The sequence below is a fragment of the Drosophila kikkawai genome, chromosome 2L, assembly GCF_030179895.1.
Source record: "Drosophila kikkawai strain 14028-0561.14 chromosome 2L, DkikHiC1v2, whole genome shotgun sequence".
Classification (NCBI taxonomy): Eukaryota; Metazoa; Arthropoda; class Insecta; order Diptera; family Drosophilidae; genus Drosophila; species Drosophila kikkawai.
Window position 1 is genome coordinate 18,939,631 of NC_091728.1, and position 15,997 is coordinate 18,955,627.

Consider the following 15,997-nt stretch of genomic DNA (forward strand, 5'->3'; position numbering starts at 1 on the left):
TACACTTGCCAGAGGCTAGGATCTCGTTTGGTTTCCTATTTGCTCGCCTTAAGTGGGACGGAGGACTGGCTGGCTTTGTTACACCTTCACGGCCCAGAAGGGGCGGGCGGTGGAAGTAAACAATATTAACATTAAATTAACATTTATTTGCTTTTGCCAATGGCTTCCCTGCCCCATCCCCCTGCCGTGTCTCAAATAAATACATTTACATACATTACGCAACATATGAAGAGGTCTGCCGGCTTTCGGTAGTATAGTTCCTGGCCGCCTCTAGTTGCCATTAAAATGGCCTAATGGTCCGCCGGTTCCAAGGACGAACAAATAAAAGCCACAAAAAGTGGGAAGAAAAAGTGAAGCAGAAAGGGAACCCCCGAAAATGGGAACTTCAAAAGGCAAAGCCAGAACAAAGTGCCAACAAAGTAATTGCAGGGATTTGCCTTGCGGCCAGGTCGGTGGGGAAGAGAAAAAAAAAAAGAGAGACGGAGGGAGGCGGACCCCAGACCACGCCTATTTTCCATGTGGGAAAATAATACTCAAAGGCAGGCGGTGTGGGCTTCGAAGACTGGCAACCAGTTGCCGCGCCATTTTCTCGTTTTGTTTTTTCCCCTCCACTTCAGAGGATTCCTTTTTTTTTTAATGTGCCAAAATATATATTTGTAACTGCCTGTGCCTGGGTTGGTTGTCGTTTGAACAATTTTACGCATATTTGCACTCAAATATAACATTCACATACACATGTATGGATCCTGGGCCCAACGCCCAGATATTTACGATGGCACGTTAATTTTTATGACATTCGCTCGCTGGCAATTTTGCTCGCCCCCTTCAAATGTCCTCCGCCAGACAGCGATTCCGATTTCCATTATATTCCAGGGATATGAACGGCGGTTCTGCGGAATGCACCTCAAAAGGCCACAAAAGGACCACAAAATACAGGGGCTAATAAACCTATTAAATCTGGTGATAAATGACGAAGAGGCGGATTTAAAAGTTTTATACCATCTTTGAAATGTAGAGTATGGTAGGAACAGAGATGTAATGGTCCTCCATATATAAGGAGCTTGTAGTTTATAATAAACATTACCTTATGCTAATTCGTGCAGCATTATTGGAGATACTTACTAGAAAAGGCTCTTGAAAGGATATTGAAGCAGTAAGACTAATCATCATTTCTGTGTAAATTAGAGTATTAAACTGTTCTCCTAATTCCATTTCCAACTGGTATTTATTTAAAGAAAAGCTGCAAATTGAACTGCCATTATGCCGAGATTTATTTCTAAAGCCCCAGCTATTGACACTTTATATATTGAACAAATATGAGTCCTTGCTGGGCATCACCCAGTTCGAGGCCATCGACTGTGGCTCCAGTTTTATTGTTATTGTACTTTTGTTATTGTATATTTTTATGTGGCTGCATCTTAACGATGATTACGGTTATTATTCATTAGCCACGCTTTTGTCAGCCTGCTCCTTTTCCTCCCTCGTCCCTGATTGTCCGCAATTTCTTCTGCCAATCGGGATGGGTGTGGGCCAATGAAGGAGTGTCTGGCCATGGTTCATTGGCCATTCAATATCTTTTCTTCTGCTCGATTGCTTATCTCCGACACGAAACACGATGGCCAGGACCTGGGCAGGACCTGGCTCTGACCCTGCCTGCTCCCTTGGCTACGGCGGTTTAAGAAGAGTCTAGGTGGGCGGCATCTTGGATGGGCGGGGCACTCACGTACACATACCCAGAAAATAGATGATGTGTGTGTGCTCAATTGTTCCAGTTTTATCTCTTAATTACATCTTCATCTGGCCATTGAAAGCCTTCAGCTCGGAAAGTTTAATTAACTTGGCAGGCAGGAGCGCTGGCAGGACCTCTGAAGTATCGATGGGCGCCAGATGCGAGTGCTCCAAACCGATACTGGCCATCATTTGGTCCACTGCACCACATTATGTAGCCACATAATTGAATTGCCACTAAAGTATACTAAATATGACAGAAACAAGCGTGTGCTGTGCGGGTTATGGCCAGATAATAAATTAATTTCAGGAATTAGAATCAGAACACGAAAGTTTCCCTTTGTTTCACATTACTTCGATTAGTATAGCCCGCTTTATGCATTTAATTAATCCACTTTTTTCTCAATAAGCTGTGGGCATTGTTTTCATCAACTGAACAAACATTTTATCAAAACAGTTTGGTATTTACTAAGCGCAAAATCAAAAAAATCCTTTGAATATTAATAAAATTTAATAATTAAATTTCTATTTTCCACCCATTAAGCCTGGCATTTTCTAAATTTTCACTTGAATCATTTTTCATGAAGGGAAGATAATAAATTTGCATCAAGCTGTTTACTTTCAATATTTGCCTGAATTTTCAGCAAACGATTCCCAAAGCAGAAAACCTCTAATCTCAGACAGCCCATTTCAGCTAACTGTTTTCCACTTAGCACGACTTAATCCCCTAAACGGAAACTCAAACTGAAAACTGGTATAAATTTTCCTCTTTTTTGTGGGCGAGGACAATGGGTAAATGAGGGGAAAAATGCAACAGTAACTGTCGCTCTCACATATACCCTTATGCAGTATGTATGGCGCAAAGTGCGTTGTGAGCCTGTTGGCTTTAATTGCGGCGCTTAAAAACGCTTGCACAATGCCAGACGAGTTTAGGGCTTAGCAGCAGATGCAACTGCACTTTCCCAGCCATTTTCCACAGCTCTCTGGGCCCCATTTAGCCCCGTCCAAATTGAGCGTGCTGTGCTCTCGGTCGGTTGACAAGCCGAACAGGAAAAAATAACTCGTAAAAAGTTGCGATCCACTCGAGCGCAAGGATATGGCTGCCTCCTTCCTCGAGAGGCTCCTTCGGCACTTCGATTATGTTCGCAATCTGTTTACGTTAACAATGCCCCACCCAGCCATGGCGCATCCTGGCAAACAGACAGCAATTTGTTCCAAATGACTTGAGCGTGGCGCAAATTAAGTGCATTTTCATTAGTTGCAAGTTCCGAGTTGTTCGCTATTACTCGGCCCCCGGACCATTTGAGAAATTAAATTGCCAGGAATCACTGACAGAGAAGGGAGGGAGTTGCTGTTATCGTTAGAGTGGAGCAGCGGCATTGAGAGGGCGCTTCAGATTCCCGGACAGCAATTATTTTTCCGGCTCACATTCGCTCTGAGCCTTGGCATGCCACCCTCCACGCAGGCCATCCACGGGATAGCTTTCACCACTCAACGCAGTCATCCATCCTTTATGAATTTCGCCCATGTGCAAAGTTATTTGCCAGTGGAAAATGGAGGAAAAAACGGGCTAGGTGAACCTTGCTCCAGTTTAAAACGGATGGCGAAGGGATCAACAAAATATTTGTGGAGAGAACAGGTGTAGAGTAGCGCCTCGGGTCAGGGGGCAGGAGGTTTTTCCAGGTGAAGCTTAGGTGAAGAAAAATGCATTGATATTTCAACCTGGCCAAAAAACTGTCCCCAGTCATGTTTTTGTTTCCCGAAACTTTTCCCCAACTGATGTTCGTAGAAAACTTTGACAAAACAAAAAGGTGACGAAACAGTCGGCTTTAAATTAAAGCCCCCCAACTTTAGAGTTTGCATTTTTAGGAAGAACTGCCACAACCCCAAATTGGCATCCAATTTGCCAACCAATATTTTACCCAGAATTGGAAATTAAAAGCAATTTACTCGGTGCTCTTTTCAAATTCCCACCGGAGCTCCTAGGAAACATTCGAGCCCCTAAAAGCGGGAACCAACACGAGAACCCCAACTAATAGTACATATATTTGCATCCATATAGCTTTGAACAATTGTGGTTTGCGGGCCAAATCAACCGCAGAGCATGATGTAAAGTGGCAGGCAGAGGTGCGCCGCATGCCGTTTGGCCGAAAATAAAAGCACCACGGCGTATACGCAATAACTAACAAGAGCGCACAGGCCTTTACATGGAAATTGCATTAGCAGAGCGACTGCATCTAGTTAAAAAGTTTTCAATGCCTGTCCAGAGCTCCAACAGGCCAACAAATTAATAATGCATTCGGATCTGATTCGAAAATGTGAAAATGCGCGAAAATGTAAAATCCAATTCCGATTCCATGGAAGTGGCCAGCGGGCAGCGGGAGGATGAGCAGAGCGAGCTGGCTTTGCATCTGGCGGGGATTTAGCTTTGGCTTTGGCTTTGGCCGGGAGATTGAACTGAATTTCATTAAATGCGTAGAGAAAATATGAAAACTATCTGGCTTTCAAAATGAGTGCAAATATTTGTTTTTCAAATGAAATGAATAAATGCAGCAGGGCGCACACTGCAGCTCCTCCTCCTCCTTCGACTACTGTCATCATTTTAATGAAGTTGTTTTTGCCATTTTCTGTGCTGGGCTGATGATCCCCACCCAGCACGCATCGTTGGCTGACAAAGGTCAATGTGTTAGACTGTTGCATGCAACAGGGAGCTCTCGAGGGGCTGTCATGTGCGAATCCCCCAGCAGCTCGGCTTACACAGTCACTACTCCGTCTGGTGGTGGTGGTGCTGCTGCTGCTGCAGCTGCTCCTGTTAATTAAATTTTATTGTGCAGCCATCAAAAGTTGCGGGAAGGGAGGCGCCACCATGAAATATTTGCAACCAAGGAGGAGCAGCATGAGCGGCTCGAGCATCAGCTGCTGCTGCTAATGATGATGTCGGTTGTTGACTGTTGGCTGTTGGCTGTTGGCTGTTGCTCGTCGCCTGGCTGCTAATTTATACACACAGACATGTGACACGGTCGCCAACAATGCCGCCCGTTGTGAGGAGCAGACGACTGCACAGCCAGGACATTTATCGGTTTGTGTATCTCTGTATCTGAACAAGGGCGTGTGCACCTGCAGGAGGCGAAGGCGGGGCAGCAGCAGCAGCAGGAGCAGGGCCAGCATCAGCAATCAATAAATCCCAGGACCCAGCTCCTGTTGATTCTTGCGCAAGCCTGTGCATGTGGTTAACTGGTTAACTTTGCATGTGGGCTGATTGCTGACGTGCATGCACCGAAAGCTGCAAATTTGCATGGCCAACCCGGGCAGCATCCCCGCCAGTAGCAGCAGCAACAAAGGCATTACTGTGGCAACAGCAGCAGCAGCAGCATCAACTAGTTGTTGTCATGGCAGCATGGAAGCCTCGCAGGCCAGGATATGAGCTGTGAATCCTGCGCCCGAGCTCCGCCCACCCCATGTCCTGCACTTCCCTGGCATGGCCATGAATACGTAAGGAACTTGGAGAGATGAATATGATAAGTTGGAAAACGGTTAGACCAAGCACGACTTGAGTTGAGCGTAAAAGAAACTGACAGCTTGCGGTGGATAATTTATGCTTGGATAAAATAATTACGAAGATTTTAAATCTCTTGAATTAGCCAAGAGAATTATGCTAAAAGGATTTGGAGCAGAACGATTTAATGAATGTCTGGAAACGGCATGTGATTAAACAAATTTATGAGCTGTTCTTTTATCATAATTTATTATAATAAAAGAGCACTAAACTGTCGAGTTTGTTTAATAAATTTTCAAAACTTTCAATAATTCAGCGGGATTAGAAATTAACAAATATAAAAGTTTGTGTTTGGTTTTCCATCAAAAAGCAAACATTCATTTCTGGCTGCGAATACATTTTAAATATTAATGAGCTGCTGTTTGAACGAATGTGCATATTTGAATTATTTAAGAAGACTAAACGAAAGTTTGGCAAAGTGAAAAGGGAATTGAGCAAAGTGTGAAACTATTTCCGAATAAATATTAAAATGGAAAACATAGTCAACTGGCAGCGAAACATATTGAAAAAATAAATCATTCAATTCAATCAACATTTAATGGATTTTTGCAGCACAATGTTGAACAGATAAAAGCATTCTAATTTTCAGTATTGTCTAAAAACCATTCCCATTTTTGGCTTAGCTTTAATACAATTATTTTAAGCCCAAAAAAGTTGGATTCTCGCAGTTCAGAATGAAATTCAATAAGCCGTTCAATTAAATTCGGTGAAAACTTTCAGATGTTTGGCTAACTCTTCCGGAAAAGCCTTCAATCTGAGAGCATTTACACTCCACCCTAATCAAATTTCCAACTGACAAAATCAATACCTTTGCTTCTCACAATTTTCTCTGTCCGTAGCTGCCCCAAAACACGGTTTGCCACATCGAAGCCTGTTGCACATGGTAATTTTGTTTCCCAAGTGTAACTTGTTTAGCCTGCTCTCGGCTGGGTTCCGGCCATTTTCTATGCGGCACATGTACCTGGATGCAGTTGCAGTCCATGTTCCTGGCTCTGGCCAATTGGATTAGGCCCTGGTGTGGGGCTAAACTAGTTAAAAACATATTTACCCAGCCCCAGACCTGGGCAATCCCGTAGTCCGGGGACAGAAGTTAAAGGCCATGTTGCTCCGCTGCGTGCGCTGTGTTTTGTGTGCGTCAAAGTTTTAATTAATCTGGTTTATGTTTTCGCCACAAACCAGAAAAAGCTTACAGCACACGGGGCGGGTGTCCAGGGAAATCGCAAGATACCAGGGATTAATAACACCATTGGTTTTCATGGTATATTCTACAGGGTTTTGAAATACATATATTTACATATAGCCTATTAGGCTTCAATATATAATCTTCATTATAAATTATTATTTCTGTTGAATTTAAATGAATGGAAAATATTTATACTATTTATATTATAATTCAACACTCACCAACATTGCCCTCCGCTTGCACAGGATCTCCATGTGTGACGAGCAGGAGAATCAGCAGTAGGAATCCAATTTGGAGCAGTTTGGCCGGCCTGTTCAGGGTGTCCAGGGTGCAGCATAGCAGTCCACCGCCTCCGCCAGACCCACAGCCACGCACCTCGCGGTTCCGCGCACCCTCACTGATCAGTAGGCGACCACGGGCTTGCAGCGTCGCTGGCAACTTGCGCTGGTGATGCAGTAGCTCGTGCAGGCGCGGCTGCACCTTGGGCGGACCGGGCTCTGGCTTCGCTAGCGGATGGTGCTGCTGGTGATGGTGGGTTCGCTGCTTAGGTCGGGACTGCTGGCATGCTCCCGCTGCTGGATCCTGGCCCTTTTCCGTTCGTCGTGCTCTCTGATGCTTCGGCTCTTCACTTGTGGTGCATGGATGTTGCTGCTGTTGTTGTACATTGCTTGCCATGATAATCGGCACACCTGAAATTGAAATGATAAAACAAATTAATAGGTTAATAGCCTTGATCGAGACTAGCATACCTAGTTACTGCCTTGTTAATATAATTAAGAATTTAATTAAAACCCATTAAGGTTTGATGAATTAAAAATTCATTTGATTTTACCTACAAAATATGCTAATGTTATTACCCCATTTCAACCTTTGTTATACCTCTAAAGCCTCTTTACCTTGAGTACCTGAATTTTTAAAAATATTAATTCTATTCGCCTTTTCAATTAGTTCTTCTTTTCGCATTTTCGCCATGGCCGTATCTTCACGAAAATCTCTTTCAAATTTATGCAGGCATTCGCACTAATAACACCGCCCTCCAGCTTCAAGTGGTGGCTCCTTATTGTTGTTACCGGAAATTAGCAATGTATATTCGGGGCGCTGCCTGGCACGGCCCGTTTGCCTCTTGAGAGAAATTGCATTTTATTGTGCCAGGGACAACTTTTCGCTTTCCGGCATTTCCATATTTCATATTTTCACACAATCCGCACAATGCCGCACCGAGCACCTCCGTGGGGGGGGGGAAGGGAGGAAGAGGAATAAAAGTGGCTGAAATCTTTGTTGTTCGTGCCCATTTGTCGCGCTGCAGTTTCCTGTTTTTTAGTTGCTGCTCCTTTGTGCGGGCTCGCTTAGCCCCCGGTGACTCTGGCTGCCGAATGCTTAGCGAGAGTATTTCTTGCTCTTTATATGGTAATAAATGTCAGACTTTGGTTAGCCCACAGCCACCGTCTCCAGCAAAGGGAAATTGATTTTCTTTGCCGCTTCACTGCCTCGTGACGGTGACGATGGCGGTGACGGGCAGGTGGTCGGGGTTGGCTCTGGATCCTGTCTGGGTCATTTGGCGATAAGCGCGTCAGCCTCGCTCAAGGTTGACATATTTCGGATGGAGGCTGCTGTGGCTGCCAACTTCATTTCATTCTGGAGGCAGCGACGGAACCGCCCACGAAATGGGATTCCAGCTCATCAACGCAGCACCACCGCAAAGATGCGGCGGATTAAGGTCCCCGTAGAAGAAACGTCAAATTATCGAGGGAAATGGAAGCAATATAAACAAGATACCAAATAAAATAACCTGTCAACTGCAAACAAATACGGAAAGAACATATGTTCGGTTTGTAATGGACGACGTCCTGGAAAACTGAAAGCTTTGCCGTCATCAAACTAATTTCCTAAACAAAGTGGAATCAATCAATTAGAAAATCCTTGGAAATCCCTGCGAAAAGTCAATTATGGGACTTGAAATTCATAGGAAAGGAAAGGCAACTAGTTTCGTTTTCATTGTGTAGTAAAATCAATAAATAAATTCATTCGGCGAACAAGAGCAGCTGCTGCTGGTCTTAATATAAATGTCTTGACTAACATCTCAATTACAGAAGCATCTTTAGTTGTAACATGTCTGGGACATGGTAATATGATTTCAATCATTCCTCGAAACTTGCATGATTAATGTGTTCCAGATTCTTGCCCCCAGCCAGCATCTAATGGAGTTTATTTGCCCCAGGGTCGGTAGAGCCTAGAACCCGCTTCTTAGCGATGTCTCCTTGGGCTCCTTGCGCTGGGTTGGGTTCATTTTTCATGCACAGGCCGTAGCAACAACTGAACTACAAAGCTAAAACTAAGCCCCAATAACTTGGACGGGCCCAGATGACACCGCAGCATATGGGGCGGGATAATTAATCATGGGACGAACGTGCCAGGCCAGCCAAAAAGTTTTCCCATCCCTACAACCCCAGCGTCGACCCGGCAAAACTCAACTGAACCGAAACACATTGAATCGAGACGAATCGACCGAAAAGTTAAAAGCCAAACTGAACTCGGTGCGAATTCATGGCTGGCCGAAAGGGAATATCTGATTAGTTGGCCTCTCGAATTCAATTAAGGTGACAGGCCAGAAGACCTTGCGGTGGCCCCATGGCCGCCTGCATCATCCTTGGCCTCGTGGTCCTCCTTCCGCTTCTGCTCCAGCCACTTTGCTGCCCCTTGTGAATAATTCATGCAACTCAATTAGGCGTTGACCTGGCGATAAAGTTTAATAATTGCAGGCGGCGGTCTGTCCTTTTTTTTGCTCACACCTTAATTAAAGGAACCGAGCAATTAAAAACGCATCAGGACACAGAACAAAGCGAAGGCAGGTAAAAAAAGTAATAGGCAAGGACACCGGCTATGAGATACCTGGTAGGAAGTTTGCAGTTCTTAAATTTTATTTATTTATATTTTTTATATTTGGGCAGAAAGGTAAAACTATAGATAATGTTAAATATTATTTTAAAAGTCAATATAACTGACAGTTCAAATTGTAACACTATCGATATCGTAATAGTATCGATAGTGAAAAAAATATCGCATCGATGGTGTACACTGTACAGTCTCAGCAAAGATATGTCCATTTGTATGTACATACTTACATTTTCGTAAAAGAAGCAATCCAATGTAAATGTAATTTCCGGAACGAGTAAAAGCGAGGGACGCGCTAATGGGGCGTGGCACTTTTTTAATATAGTTAACACCACACATATGTACGTATATACACATAGATTTCAACATAAACTGGACCCTGGGAAATCCAGAGCCAAAAAGCCACAGAGGAAACCACAGGAAACACCCTGTGCTCCACGACGAATCGTGTTTGTGCGGCGCCTCCACTTTTACCGCCGACACACCGCGACCACAGCTGCAATTAAAATGGAGGAAACATTGCTCGCTGCTGCTGCTCTAGCTGAACATTTGTTGCCCCGCTTCCCACTTGACTTCTGTCCATTGTTCCGGGCCCCGCCATTTCCATTGCTTTTCCGCGGCGACACGCGACTTGTTTGCACATTCAAATAGTTTCCCAGGAAGCAAGCCAAAGCCACTGCGTTTTCCCTTTTCCCATTTGAAGTGCAAACTGAATTTCTAAGACGACGACCTGCACGTCTTCAGTATGGATTTCCAATCATCAATTTCAATTGAATTGAAGTTGCGGCGCTGCCGGAAAACTTTTATAGTCCTGCAGTAAAGTGCAAATTTTTCTGGCAGATGCAATTTTCGTTTTCCCGAAAGATGCCATTTTCTACCGCCAACTTTTTTAATCAGCTTACTGCACCGAAAATATTGATATCGATAGATTTTGGGGCTGCTTTGCACGTGGAGTCCTAGTGTAGCTGTTGCATTTGGCAGACGTCAAAGCAATTTGTACAGCCTTTGACTTTGAGTATCCCACCCATTGCATTATGAACTTTCCGAGAGCGGAAATTTATGTTGTTTATTGCGCTCTGCTAGCGGCAGAAGCAGCTGGGGAAAAGTTCAATTGCTTGGAAAGAGCTCACGGGCGTGGAGAGGAAGTTTTTCCAGAAGATGGAAAAATCCGAAGCCGTTGCGAAACTAAAAAATATGTCTTTTTCAAGTGAAATGAAAAAGCTGTTTCAAATCTTTTGCCACAGCTTAATAAATTTATTTTTATATATTTTAATCATAACAGATACTTGCCAGATGTATACAGATTTATATAGAAGCTTATAATTAATTAAGGAAATAATTATAAATATTAATATATCATTTTCAGGGATGGAAACCTCTTTCTTATAATCCTTCTGATTGACCGTGCAGAGGGGCCTTACCCCAAAGCATGTTCCGAATACAAGCGTCAAATTATCGGAAGTCTGCTTCTTTCTTTCATTTCCGGATTGTTCAACGAGAAGGTATATAATCTTCCTATTGCCAACCACGAGAAACGATGAACAAGAAGCAGAAGAAGTCGAAGAAGGCCACTAAAGTGGCTGCCAACGCCAATGCTGCTGCCGCCAAGTTGCAGAAGTCGATCGGCGAGGAAGAAGAGGTAGCATGTGCCGAGTCCGATGGAGGTGCCAGCGGTAGCAAGCCCGAGATGGATCGCGCTTACCGTAAGAATCTGAATAAGCTAATAAACCTGGCCGATAAGCTGCCCAATAGCCTGGTGCTTCATCATTCGAGCGGAGAGGGCGATTCTAGCGGCTCTGGAAAGAGCACGAACGACGACGACGACGAGGCCCCGGAGCTCGTTAACCCCAACGCATCCAAAGGCTGTGATGACGGCCAGAGATACTCTCGTGGCGAAAAAAAGGCACGCCGCCTTTTGATGAAACTGGACCTCAAGCCCGTCGAGAACGTGTACCGGGTGACCATGAAGAAAAGCAAGAACATCTTGTTGTGCATAGACAAGCCGGATGTCTACAAGTCCCCAACCGGCACGTACATTTTCTTCGGCAAGGTCTATGTAGAGGACCTGACCAACACGGCCACCACTCAGGCCGCCGAGCGCTATCGGGAAGTGGAAGCCATCAAGGACAAGGGGGCAGACAATGTAGAAGCCCCCGATGCTGCTGGATCCGCTCCTGTGGACGACGACGACGACGGCTCCGATGGGGACGAGGCTGCCGCCAAGGATCTGGAGGAGAGAGATATCGAACTGGTGCAGATGCAGGCCTCCTGCTCCCGCAAGAGGGCCATAAAGGCTCTATTGCAGAACGGCCAAGATGTGGTCAACGCCATCATGGATCTCACCATGGGCTAACAACAACAATGTAAACTTTGCTTTCAATAAACGTATCCATAAGAAACCTTTTTATTTACAATTTCTGATTTATAATGATGCCCGATCTGGGAATGTCAAAGCTCATATCATGATTGAATGCATCCCTTTCTCAACTGCATTAGTTTGATTTCTTTTGTTATCCGGAAACGAGGACAAAGCTCAATTTAACCACCAGTACACTTCCGGTAAGCGGATATTTCCGACGCATTTTACAGCGTGTACATTTCCTATTCGGTTTTACTTTAATAGTCGTTTTGTGGGGTTTTTTATATGTAGGTTTATTTGGCTTTGATTGCGTTCATCACTCGGCCGAAGGAATGGAGCACATGACAGTGTCAGTGACAGGAAACGTTCCAGGATGTTTTACAAGCTAGACAACTTAAGGAAAACGGAGTATATATATCGTTTGTAAAATACGATTGATATAACCAGCTTATTTTATTTGTATTTATATTTCAGCGGGAGTTCCTGAGGAAAGGCAACGCATTTTCTGTTGGGGAGAGGAAACGCCCCATTGAAGCGTTTAGCTTTAAATATCCTGTTTATTTACACTCGTGCATCGCAGTACGTTTTTTGCCATTTTAGCTGCATATTGATAGAAACTTAATTATTCCTTTGACAGTTTTATCAACAAACACAGTTTACATATGTTCATGGGATGTGAACTCTATTTAAAGGTTGACCCATTTGATGTAGTGAAAGTTCAACACATATCTCATTGAAGCCTTCCCTGGGCTATTTCCTTTCTAGTTGCTCTTCAATCCAGCCGGCGGCATTGCCAATTTTCAGGTACTGTTGTCACTCTTTGCCATTTTCTTTTGTGGGGGAAATTTAATCGCTTCTTTTGTCCCGCTGACGCTGCACTTTTGTTTATTCTTCACTTAGTCTCAGCCGCGTGGTGGCACAGTGTCCCGTGTACTTCATCCTGTGCAGCTTTATGTGCTCGTCTTTCTTACCAAGTTTTTTTTGACAACGCCATGATTGCATTTTTAGCTTGCTGCTGAAGGAGACGACGACAGGTCTTCCTGCCGGTGGATGACAGGGATTCATAAGCCCTGTTCCGTGGGCATTCACTCAATTAAAATGGCCTGACATTTCCCTCGGCCAGGGCGCAGGCTGGGGGGAAAAAGCCAGCTAATAAATTGCCAGCTCCAACTGTGGGGTTTAATTTTATTTAATTTGCAGCTGTCGTCAGCAGCCGTAAAAAAGGCTTTAGTTTTGCATTGTGGGCGCTCAGCAGTCCGTGTGGCTGGGCACGTGCTAGCTTTTCGCCGTTCCCCATTCGCTTTCCCTTTTCGCACTTGGCCCGGAAAAAGTGGAAGTGGAAACTTTGTATGCCTGCCGCCTGGAAAATGCTCGCGCGTGTCGGGTTGAGTGGAAAGTTTTTGGGGATTGGTGGGACTTCTAGGAGCGCAGCTCCTTCCCCTAGAACTTTCGCCGGAAATTGATTAAGTTGGTTTGCCTCTTTAATCAGTGGAATTGAAGATGCTGCCGAAATACAAATCAGTCGACAGACGAGGACGACGGCCGACAGCTGTGCAATTCAAGCTCCTCCTATCGCAATGGTACTTTGAAGTACTTTCGGCCATCTTACCTCCTGTGTGTTGACCAGCAGCGCTCTTGTTATGGCCGGAATCCCGGAAAATCCGGCAACGAATTCGAAAGTTGTAAAATGCTTAATAGCCTCACTTAAGTCTAGGATCCAGCAACTACGAAAAGGAAGGACTTTCTCTTTAAAATGGCTTTTTGTGCTGCACGTGAAAATATTATCTCTTGATTCTAAGAGATTTGAATGAATGAATCCTTGTTGCTGGCATAAATATAATTTAAAAGCATCTTTGCAACTTAGTTTCTCGCCGTGCAGGATAACAGACTAGCCACAATCTGAATGCCACCTTCTGTGCCTTCTGGTTTTACAAGATTTTTTCTTAGGCATAAAATGCTGTTGGTATCCGGTTCTGCCCTTCGCTCTGATGAACTTTCCCTTTGGTTTTGCGGCCAACGTTTGGCCTACTGCCTGCCGCCTGAAAAGTTTTCCTTTTCGTGGTTTTTCATTCACTTTCAAGTTGATTTGGGTTTCACATTTCGTTGCGCATTTCTTGACCAAAATCTGCAAGATTTGTCTTTACCATTGTCCTTCCGCCTGTCAGCTCGTCCGTGTGCGTCTGAGCATGAGAACCAGTTCGGACTGGGGGCTTAGGACTGGGATTCCTGGGGTTACTCCGCACGCGAGCACGCTTCAGTGGCTCCCACTGGCACAGTTCATCACTTTGGAAGTCGGCAACGCGTTGTATATACTGCTGAGCTAATCATGACGCCGATGATGTGGCAGCGTGTGCCTGCCCCTTCCGCTGGCCCGCTCCCCAGCTGGCTTTTCCGTATCCATTTCCATCTGTCGGGTTAAATGTCGAATGCTGCTGTAGGGCTCTTGCCTTGGGCTTCTCCTCCATCTGGGGGGGGGCCCCCAGCTTTCGGCGGGGCTTGAAGTGTTGGCAATGGCTTTTTGCCATTTGATTTGACGCGTGTTTGCCCTGGCTTGGGTTCAAGGGGCTCCTCCTCGTACGGATCGGACCGGGCAGGTGTGTTTGCCTGCACTTTAGAGCTCTTTGGGACTCCTTGGGGTTCTATTATTGTGAATATCGAGCACCTGGGCCCGGCAGAGAAAGGCGTTTCCTGGCAGGTGATTTAAGGGCTCGACAGGCTCCAGTTTCCAGGCCTTTGTGTAATTGATGCCCCCGCACGAGCTAAAGGATAACAAATCGCTTTCATCCTGACTTGGCTTCCGCCCGCGCACAATGTGTACAATTCGCCATCCGCAAATACACAATTCATAATTCCTTTTTTGGCCAGCCCAGCGTGAGAAGGGATTTCCGCCGCCTCTTCAAAGGACCCTGCATCCTACATCCATCCCACTAACAATGGCAAAAGCAATTAGATAAACTTTCCAGCTGGATTCGGCAATTTAAAGTGGGCGTGGGGAATGGCGAGGGTGGTGCCAAGGACCTGGCTGGTTCCAGCTGAGAGTGGCAGGACAATTATGAAAGCGAAGGGCCTGGATAATTCAACAATTTGGTCGGGTTAGGGGAATCAGCGTGGAATTATTCAGCTAAGTGGTTTCAATTATGACTTACGGCCAAAACGAACAAAATGATTGTAACAGGGCTCGAGGACAAATGATTCGAGATTGCCATTCTGCCATCTTTCATTTCCCTTTTATTATTAATTATAGTTGTGCGAAGTTTTATTTGAAATTCCAATGTAATCCTCTAAGATACAACCTTTATGTTTCCACCCTAATAATTCTGTGAGTGCTCTGTACATATAACACATAAATTTCCAGCTTCACCTGATGAAATTAATCTTCTTACGACTATTTTATAACAAATGTGTATGTTTTTATTTAATTGCTGCTTGTATCTAAACAATTGCAAGTATTCTTTTGCGAGTCAGGTACATCAAATATTTTGTTTTACAAGCTTTATCGTCCTCTTTGCCATGTAAAGCAAATTACTTTTCCTTTGGCAAATTGTTTTTCATTTCAACCCGAAAACTTTTCGCATTCCACAGTCGCCTTGCGAACCTTTTTGGCTCCCCCATTACTGCATCACAGCAATTATAAGCTACCAAGGGAATTTTCATGGAATTTGGCCCTGGCAGAGTGCAGGAACCCTTCTGAAAACCTATTTGGTAAGAAGACTGCCAAAGCTGATTATGTTTCAGGGGAAACTTTGCTTTCTGCTTTCTGGGAACGTTACTGTATGCGGGAGAGAGTCTCGCAGCTCATGAGCACTTCCGTTGGATGGAATTTATGTGCACTATTTTATTCAGATGGCGCTTAATAAATGCAGCTGGTGAAAGCAGGACGAAGGCCATGGATAATGAACCAGCCAGCACACGGGGTACAAAATTTCCGGGGAAGTGATAATATTGTTAAAGTGCATGATTGGGGGTGCGGCAGGCAGGCAGGGAGTCAATTTGAGGAAAAACAAATTGCGCAGTTCTCGCACTCGGAGCTCTGTGAAATCCATATCGCTGCAGTTTCCGTTGCTATCAAATACACATTTTCCCCGGTCGTGTGCGTACGTATATCAACCCTTTCACAAGAAACTATATATTTAACGGGAAACTGATAATAGGCTTTTCCACTTTGATAAGTTATATATTTCCCAAATTAAGTGACTTTTTATGTAGCCTTTCTGACACCTGATATGGAAAATGGCCTTCCATTTCGTTGAACAATTTCATAATAATTTGCCAAAAATGC

The 15,997-nt window shown here is 44.6% G+C and overlaps 2 protein-coding genes across 5 annotated transcripts in view; one reads left to right on the forward strand and one right to left on the reverse strand.

Moving 5' to 3' along the window:
• The window catches only part of IA-2 (tyrosine phosphatase IA-2), a 42,726-nt gene that overhangs the window by 19,952 nt on the left and 6,777 nt on the right, over positions 1-15,997 (reverse strand). For 3 of the 4 annotated variants that reach the window (XM_017170697.3, XM_017170699.3, XM_017170696.3), the window contains one exon: positions 6,689-7,156. In XM_017170697.3, the coding sequence (XP_017026186.1) occupies positions 6,689-7,142 (454 nt within the window). In that variant the 5' untranslated portion in view covers positions 7,143-7,156. Of the gene's footprint in view, positions 1-6,688; positions 7,157-9,589; positions 9,609-15,997 lie in introns of those variants that run through there. The other variant, XM_070283297.1, reaches the window with a different exon arrangement.
• On the forward strand, positions 9,624-11,758 carry gNacalpha (germinal nascent polypeptide-associated complex alpha subunit). The gene is made up of 2 exons (XM_017170700.3): positions 9,624-9,700; positions 10,862-11,758. Exon 2 carries the CDS (start codon positions 10,897-10,899, stop codon positions 11,710-11,712), a length of 816 nt encoding a protein of 271 aa, XP_017026189.1. The 5' UTR covers positions 9,624-9,700; positions 10,862-10,896; the 3' UTR covers positions 11,713-11,758.

Excerpts from the sequence above, each read along its gene's own strand:
- gNacalpha (XM_017170700.3), top strand. The coding sequence starts at position 10,897 with ATGAACAAGAAGCAGAAGAAGTCGAAGAAGGCCACTAAAGTGGCTGCC.